Below are 9,526 nucleotides of genomic sequence, written 5' to 3'. Positions count from 1 at the left end.
TTCTCCAAACGTACGTACAATTGGACTTAAGAGTTCCTGAGGATTAAAGACACTTCCCCTTGGATGTGCAGGGGTTCTGCGTGACCCTCCCACGCAGTTGAAAATCCTTGTATGATGAACAGGTGGACCTTGAACAACATAGCTTGGAGCTGAGAAGGTGCACTTAACCGCCTGACACACAGACTTTCCCCAGTTACCATTGCGGTGAGCTCAGGTGTTGGGAGGCTCTGCTGAAAACGCGTTGTGAGGCAGGTCATCGCCTAATGCTCGCCACGATATAGCAACAGGGAAAAGCTCTCCAAGCCGAAGTGACCCCATTCAGTTCTGGCGTGTGGTGTACAAGGGCCTGCTATATTTCCTTGGTTGACCGAGATCATTGAAGGCATCAGAGGATGGATAATCCAGTGCTGTTGAGAGCTACTGTTGCTTTAAGAATATATGGAGGGGACCTTCCAAAAGTTCACGGTAAAGGGAAATTAAAAGATAATGGGATGTGTCCAGAAACTTCTAGGAGTCCCCGCATGTATCTGTTGGTAATATACACGGGAAGTGAGAGCAAGTTGAGTTTGTTGATGTTAGGCAAGAAGAGGGAGCTTTGTGCTTATATAAGAAGCCATCTTTGTTCAACTTGAGTAATGTGACAAGAGATGTCTGGGAGTCAATTCTGCTTCGCTGTGCAGATAAGAAGAATCATCCGAAGTTGTTTTCTAAACTCACTAATGTTCCTCTGGACCTTCCAGTCCCATGGGACATTGCAAGTGGCTTAGGGAGCAGACTCATTGTGCATGGAGGTGGGGGTCCCCGGCAGGTACGTCTGTTTAGTCCTTGCCAACGTGGACTGAAACAACAGCTATTGGGTAGGAGGAAATACTTCCACACAATAAATCTCAGGGCTCCTTTTTGGCTTTGTTTGTTTCTCATCACGTATTTCACAGACCTGGAAATTGTCATCTGATACGTAGACGTGGAACATCTTCCGAGACAAGTTCCTCTCTTAACAAAGAATGCGGCGCTGACGAGTGTGGCCTAAAGGGGTGCTCCGAGTTTGTTGCCTCCCATGAACTGGGATTCAGGACCCTGCCCTCCAGCTTCCTGTAAGGAATTGCAAAGCTGGGTCCGCGAAGCCGGTGGCAACTCTTTTAGTTTCTTGTTGAAATTTGTTTTGCAGACGACATTGACAACCACCCAGAGAGAGCTGAGCCAGCTACAAGAGCTTAGCAACCACCAAAAAAAGAGGGCTACCGAGATCCTGAACTTGCTGCTGAAGGACCTGGGGGAGATCGGAGGAATTATCGGCACTAATGACGTGAAGACCGTAAGTCTGTCCGTCCTTTTATCCTCTCTGTCTGCCCTTAGAACGGCAGTGAGGCCCTGTGTCGTTTTTTCACAGTCCTTGGTGTCTGTTGTGTGCGTAGGAATACGTCAAAGGGGTGTTTGACGAAGGGAACGACTGTTAGGATTACTCAATAGCCATGGTAAGCACAGGCTGACTTGTGCTTGCTTACTGCTTTGTAGCCAACAGTTTGTTTCACATGGGTTTTTTCTTTCTTTCTCCTGTTCACTACAGATCAGTAAGCAAGCACAAGTCAGCCTGTGCTTATCTTGCTTACTAGATACTCTGCCATTGTTAGGATCGTCAATTTGAAGGGGGAAAAAAGGCTTTAATTCCATAGGGAGAGAGGCAGATGCTAGCTACAACTAGAAGCAGAACCTGTGATCTAGTGAAGACATTATTCACTATAGATTATTTTGTGTATTGGGTAACCGGACACTGATCGGGGTACAGCAGGAGAAGCAAATGTGTTTGTCAAATCTAGGGGAATGTGTTCAAATCCAGGTTGGGCTGACGGACGCTGGTTCTTCCCATCACTTCCTGGCCAATGTCGCTGAAGGATGGACATTTGTATTCGACCACAGTTCTAGGCTCAGAATGCCATTTCTCCTTTTCTGTGAGAGGGAACGTCCCCCAACCATTAGGAGAACTTTCCGGTACAAGTGATAGGATGCTAATATTAGCTTAAGAAATAAAAACCTACTTCATTGTTCACAATCTGAGAAGCATTGCAATTTGGAGTGTGAGCTGCACCCCCTGGGAGCTTGTTGGGAATACAGACGCCCAGGCCCCATCTCCGTCCCCCTAGGTCATCACCTGCCTCTTCGCAAGACTCCCCGGATGATCCTTAGGCTCGTTAAAGTGTGTGGAGCAAAGGTCGATTTTGAAGTTCCTTGTCAATGTCAAGGACCCAGGCCTTTTCTGCGTCCTCTCTGCCACCTTCAGCCTTGTCACATCCTCTAGGGCAGTGGTTCTCAACCTTCCTATTGCCGCGACCCTTTCATGCAGTTCTTCATGTTGTGGTGACCTCCCAACCATAAAATTATTTTCGTTGCTACTTCATCACGGTCATTTGGCTACTGTTATCAATTGGGTGACCCCTGTGAAAGGGTTGTTCAACCCCCCAAGGGGTCACGACCCACAGGTCGAGAACTGCTGCTCTGGGGTGTTTCATTATGGCAGCCATCGGCTGCCATTCCACCAACTCTCACAAACCATATCTAAACCACGGTGTGCTGCAAAGCTACGTACGTTCATGCAAATCGGAAAGATAATCCAGCGGTCTTCAGGAGACAACCAGAATTAGCCAAGATTCAGCTACATGGCCATTCCAAGCTGCAGGAGAGGCATTTGATTGCTTTGATGGGCTTAAAGCAGTCATGATTACCCCCCTGGCATTGTGTACAGTGGTGCCTTTGTTCGCACAGAGCTGGGGAGGAGGATGGGGGATGCTAATAGGGTTCAGGTTTTTAGCATGGTCCCCAGTGAGTAGGCATTTAACCGTGATCACCATTACCCAGGGTGCAAATGGAAACCTAGACAGGGTAACAGAAATTAATCTGTTTATGGATTTTTACTTTAGTCCCACTTTGAACAATTTCCTTTTTATGTTAAAATGTATGAATGTTAGAAAAGAAATTGATTCATAGACTGAGCGGCACGTACACATTAAAGTATTCAGAAAATAAAAAGAGTGTGTAGTAATAAATATTGGCTTTCAAGTCATTTGTTAGTCTTATGCTACACTGAATAAACGCTATAGCTACTGCATTTGGGTTGCACTCCTGCCGTTCAAGAGACTCTCGCGTATTTTCTTTGCACCCTGAAAACGAAGCTTTTGCTTCCAAGCAAGGTAGAAAGGCACCCCCATTGGTCAGGATAAGCTGAGTTTTCACATTGACTTATAAAATGTAACTGGCCTCATTTGGTTTAAGAACCAGCCATAAAAAGCACATTGGGTGTTCAAATGCATCGTTTTCTCTAACAAATGAAGTTTCTAGAGTAGTTAGGTGACTGATGTGTATTTTATATCTATCTTTGTGTTTTATCTGTATTTCTGACCTCTGTTTCATTCATCTGTGTTTGTATTTCTTTATGCCAAAACAATACCGTTTTGATTATTGTAACTTTATAACAAGCCTTGAACTCAGGAAGTATTAGTTCTCCAACTGTGTTCTTGTTTTTCTAAGTAAGGTTGTCTATTTTAAGTACTTTGCTTTCTCACATGAATATTAGAACCACTTTTTAATTTCTGTGCAAGTCTGCTGGGCGTTTGGTTGGAATTGCTTAGACTTTATGGATGAATGGGGAAAGAATTGTCATATTACTGTTGAGTCTTGTGTTGTACAAGCACAGTATACCTCTCCATTTATTTATTCATTCATTTCTCCTATTAATGCTTTGTAGTTGGCAATGTCTTTCACAACTTTTGTTATATTTATCTTCAGGTGTTTTTTATTCTGAGCATTATTATAAATGGTGTTCTTAGAAAACCAGCTTCCAGTTGTTCATATTTGGTATATAGAAATACACTTGAGGTTTGCATATTGAGCTATAGCTTGTGGCCTGGCTGGGAAAGTTCAGTTCTAGTGCATGGTTTGTTTTTTGGTAGTTGTTTTGTTTCATGCTGGTATATTTCAGAGAATTTTCACAATATATTGTGTGTAACTGAAGAAAGTTTTGAATTTTCTTTTCTATCTGAATGCCTGCATTCATTTTTTTCTTGCCTAATTGCACTGGCAGTAATTTTAATTTCAATATCAAATATAAATGATGGGGGTAGGCATCCTCATCTTGTTTTGATTTTGGGGATGGAAGGCACCATTTAGTCTAAGAAGGAGTCTTTTGAGCGCAGTGATTATTTTTTGAAGGTAAAAATTAACTGGAGCTATGGACCCTTTGATTTCAAGATGGTTGATCATTTTCCTCTTTCTCATCATGGTAGAAATAAGTAAATCTAGAACATTTGTCATCTCAATATTTGTTCCGTGTCCAATTTAGTCAGAAAGGGAGACTATGCTCAGTATTTCTCAAACTGAAAGAATGGAAGAAAAAAGCCAAGCTTCGAGTTGCAGCATTGAAGGATCATATGGACAAGATAATGGAATGGCGCAAGAAGCAAGGAATGCACAAAGTCACTGTACCACAAAGAAATGATTAATTCATCCATTTCAGGAGGGAGCATACAATCAAAAACCGATGGTATGGAAGGGAGAAATTCCATGATGCATTGAAAGGATTGATAAAAAATAAGGCTCTTTGAATTAGCAGGATAATGGTTGCGATATTGCAATCAATGAAGGCAATGCTAGAAGGCTCACTCATCTATACCAATCATCGGCTTACCAACTGATTGAAAGAGCTCTATGTTTTACCTACTTCAAAGAAAAATGCTCCAAGAGAATGTAGAACTTGTCAGAAATATCATGAATATTGCATGTAAGTAAAGTTTCACTGAAGGTAATGTAAAAAATGGTTGCAGCAGTATATCAACATGCCATTAATTCAAGCTGGATTCATTGCTAATGAATCAATACCATTGCTAATGTCAGATGAGTTTGGCTGAAAGCAGAGAGGACTATAAAGAGGTCTGCATAGGTTTTATTGACTATGTAAAGTCATATTATTATGTGGATCATAGCAGCTTATGGATAAGGTCATAAACAATGGGAATTCCAGAACTTCATTGTACTCATGTGGAACCTGTGCATAAACCAAGATGCAGTTGTTTGGACAGACCATAGGTTTAAAATCAATAAAGGTATGTGTCAGGTTACATTCAGCTATTCGTTTCCAGTCTGTGTGCTGAGCTAGTAATTTGCGAAATTGGACTGCATGAAGATGTACCTGGCATCAGGATCTGAGGAAGATTCATTAACAGCCTGTGATGTGTAGATGACACATAATCTTGCTTGCTGAAATGGAAGAGGACTTGAAGCACTTCCTAATGAAGATCAAAACCAACAGCCCTCAGTATGAACTACACAACATAAAACACAAATCTGCATAACTAGTCCAATAAACAGCACTATAAACATACTTCATTTCACTTGGATCCACAATCAATGCCCATGGAAACAACAGCCAAGAATCAAGAAATATATTGCATTAGGCAAATTTGCCACAAATGATCTTGTTTAAAAAGCAAAGATGGAAGAAGGCTGATGGTGCCTGGCTATCAAAAGATAGTGTCTAGGTCTTAAGGGCTTGAAGATAAACAAGCGGCCATCTAGCTCAGAAGCAACAAAGTCCACATGGAAGAAGCACACCAGCCTGTGTGATCATGAAGTGTAGAAGGGACCAGGTATCAGGCATCAAAGAACAAAAAATCATATCATTGTAAATGAGGGTGAGTGCAGAGTGGAGACCCAAAGCCCATCTGCAGGCAACTGGACACCCCCTTACAGAAAGGTTACAGTGAGGAGATGAGTCAGTCAGGGTGCATGGTAGCAACGATGAAACATACAACTTTCCTCTAGTTTTTAATGCTTTCTCCCCCCACTATCATGATCCCAATTCTACTTTACAAACCTGGCTAGACCAGAGGATGTACATTGGTACAGATAGGAAATGGAAACACAGGGAATCCAGGAGACAGATGACCCCTTCAGGACCAGTGGTGAGAGTGGCGATACCTGGAGGGTGGAGGGAAGGTGGGGTAGAAAGGGGGAACCGATTACAAGGATCTACATATAACCTTCTCCCTGGGGGATGGACAACAGAAAAGTGGGTGAAGGGAGATGCTGGACAGTGTAAGATATGACAAAATAATAATAATTTATAAATTATCAAGGGTTCATGAGGGAGGGGGTAGTGGGGAGGGAGGGGGAAATGAGGAGCTGATATTAAGGGCTCAAGCAGAAAGCAAATGTTTTGAGAATGATGATGGCAACAAATGTACAAATGTGCTTGACACAATGGATGTATGTATGGATTGTGATAAGAATTGTCTGAGCCTCCAAAAAAATGATTTAAAAAAAAGCCAAGATGTCTCTTCAAGGATTATGGTGTCTCAAGCCATGGTGTTTTCATTCATCTCATATGCATGTGAAAGCTAGACAATGAACAAGGAAGATTGAAGAATTGATATATTTGAATTGTGGTATGGATAAAAAATACTGCTGAATCTACCATGTTTTGCCAAAAGAATGACCACATCTATCTTGAAAGAAATACAGCCAGAATGCGTCTGAGAAGTGAGGATAGCAAGAATTTGTCTACCATTCTTTGGACATTGTGTTAGTCTAGGTTAACTAGAGACACTCATATTATGTAAGAGAGAGTTTTATATAAAAGAGAAATTGTAAATTAAGAAAACATCTCAGCCCAGTCCAGATCAAGTTCATAAGTTTGATATTAGCCCATATGTCTGATACCAGTCTATAAATTCCTCTTCAGACTCACACAACACATGCAGTGATGCTGAATGCAAGAAGATAACAGGGCAGTGGGTGGGAAGTCTTGTGGATCCAGTGGCCGTGGAAACATCTCATGTGGTTCCTCCAGCTCCAGAGTTCTGGCTCTATCACTGTAGCTCCATGTGGCTTGTCAACAGGAATGTGTAGCAGAGAGTGTGTGTCTGGCCTCTCGTGAGCTTTTTATCTCCGTTGCACTTCCAAATGAGTTCATCAAGTTGCAACCTGATTGATAGGCTAGATTCCACCCCTTCCTCGAGTTGACAGTAGATTATGTAACTGCCACAGACATGTTACCAAGAGATAGCAGTTTTTGGAGGAGGACATCTTGGTAGCGTGTCAGAGAAAAAGAAAAATACCTTCAAAGAGATGTCTTGGTACAGTGGTGGCAGCAATGGGCTGCCACGCAGTCCTCAGTATGAGGATGACCCAGGGCCGAGGCATTGTTTTGTTGTACATCAGGTCACCGTGGGTCAGATTGGCCTTGACAACACTGACCCCCCAGCATCACCACGACTTCGTGCCATCTCTTCTTCATGCTGTATAACCCCCACCACTCTCCCTTTCCAAGGTGTTTTTTTTCCATTCCCTTTACTAAAAGCTCAATGCCTCCCAACAACGTACTGCTTTCTGTCAGTAATGTTTTATAGTGTTTGGTACACACAGCTTTCTCTTTCATGGTAAGATGTGAATTTGAGACCGTGCCCCCTCTTTCCCCATTGAGTATGATAGGGGAATCCCATAATGCCCTTGATTATGCTGAGGAATTCCTCTTCTTCCTAACTTGTTGCTTGCTCGAATCCCGGAAAGGCTGTTGGGTTTTGTCAGAAGCCACTCTGCGTTGACTGGGATGATCACATGGGTGTTTTCCTAAGTTGAACCACCTTTCTTTGGGGGATGCATGCCACTGGATCTTTTTAGTATGGTGGTGGGTTCTGCTTACTCTTGTTTTATTGATGATGTTTGCATCCATATTCATAAGGGATTTCGTCATCATGAGGTTTTCTTTTCTTTTTTTAGGCCTCTTTACTTGGTTTTGGTCTCAGGTTAAATGCCAGTCTCAGAGAATGGGTGAGGCCATGCCCCCAGCGTTTATGCTTTGAATCACTGCTGTAAATGTATCTACTCATGTGATCATGGACTTCGCTTTCCTGTCAAGTCAACGCGAGCTGCTGATGTGTTTCTAAGGAATCTGTGTATTACGTTAGGCCATCTACTTTCTGGGTATAGAGTTGCTCACCCTAGTCTCTTGTGAGCCTTTTTGATTTCGTTTTGTTTGTTTCTGTAGGATTGGCTGTTGCTTCCTCTTTGACATTCACCTTTCCCTCAGGCTTGCACCTCAGTCTGGGTCACTCTGCCTGGAGCAAGGTGAACCCCCTTTGTTCCGTTTGCTTCCTTTTTCGTTTCATTCTTATTCCTGAGCTCTTTTGGCATCCTAAGAAACATCTCGAACCTTCCCAGCCTCCCAGACAGCCCCCCACCCCCCTCCCTTGGTCTGTTTCCTGTTCACTCATTAGTTTAAATTCTCTGGAGCCATTCCCTGGGCTGCACGCCCCCCACCCCATCCCCGTTTGCTTCCTCAGCACTTGGTACTCGGGCTGCATCCTTCATCATCTGCTTCGATGAGGTCTATGTCACTGTCGATTCTCCTGTAGAAGGCGAGTCTTTGGAAGACAGAAACCATGCAGTCTTTGTGTTTACATCTGGCATACATCCAAGGCCGCGTGTTCATTTCATTGAGCCCAGGCAGTGCTGGTCCGTCGCATAACTTCCACCTCCCCAAATCTCAATCCCGAATCCTCTAAGTTTAGCCATCTTACCTCTAAAGACTCAATGGCGCATCCATCTACGCTCGGTGAACACTCACACGGTGAGTCGGGATGCTTAAAGACTGGAAACAGCTTCCAAGATTCCTTCTGTGGAAAGCGGAAAGCTGATCTTGGGTACTTTCACAGATCTGGGCTTAGAAGGTATGTCCTCTTATATACGGAATCATTCTCCCGTGGAATCGCCATTGTCACGGAATATTTCATGAGCCCTGGCAAGTGAATCTAGTTTTAGACCAGTGTTCCCCGTTAATGCACGGTTAACCCTATAGAACCCCTCTTCGGGGCTTGTAAATATAAGGGTTTTTTTCTTCCAGCGGCTCACCAGTGGTGCTGAGCAATAAAGTTCTGATGTCGAGGTGATTAAATGTCCCTCGCAATATGAGGGTGAGGGTGATTTATGAGAAATTGGGGCCTGCTGCTGATCACGGAAAAAAAGGAGGGTATTTTTATGCCGAGTTCTAAAATAGAGCTGATGAAAAATGCTAATGAATTCAAGGCATGTCTGGGTGCTTCAGTATTAAAAAGAGAGAGTCTTTTACTGCTGGGAATCTGAAGTATGATTGAGATTATTTCTAAATGGATGTTGTTGAGGTATTTTTAGATTCTCGACGTTGGATGCTATAGTTAATTTCATTGATGACTTACTTATAGAGCATCACTTTCTCCATCATTCCGTTTTCTTCTTCTGATCGTGAATCATGAAGCAATAAGAGTTCAAGGGAGGAATTGCATGACTTTGGGCAGGTCAATGTACTTCTTCCAGTGGTTCCCTAATTTATAAAATGACATGATCTGGGATAATCTTCAAGGTTGCCAGCTCAGAAATCTTATGACTTTCAAATATAGTTCTATGTTTATTATTATAGCTAAAAGTCATTTCCGTACTGATTAAGATTACCCAGTGGCTGTAATTCTTTTGTTGCAGCCAAAGAGGTACAGATCAATGGAAT

General features: G+C 42.8%; 1 protein-coding gene across 1 annotated transcript in view; it reads left to right on the top strand.

The window, feature by feature from the left end:
• Positions 1-9,526, top strand: part of KIF5C (kinesin family member 5C) — a 187,093-nt gene that overhangs the window by 149,579 nt on the left and 27,988 nt on the right. The window contains exon 15 of the mRNA XM_004703832.2: positions 1,169-1,315. Coding sequence (XP_004703889.1) covers positions 1,169-1,315 — 147 coding nt within the window. The remainder of the gene's footprint in view (positions 1-1,168; positions 1,316-9,526) is intronic.

Source organism: Echinops telfairi, unplaced genomic scaffold (assembly GCF_000313985.2).
Source record: "Echinops telfairi isolate 266 unplaced genomic scaffold, ASM31398v2 ScPeMD7_4;HRSCAF=17, whole genome shotgun sequence".
NCBI classification, from domain to species: Eukaryota; Metazoa; Chordata; class Mammalia; order Afrosoricida; family Tenrecidae; genus Echinops; species Echinops telfairi.
The sequence above is the reverse complement of the archived record's forward strand: the minus strand, read 5'-3'. Positions and strand labels throughout refer to the sequence as shown.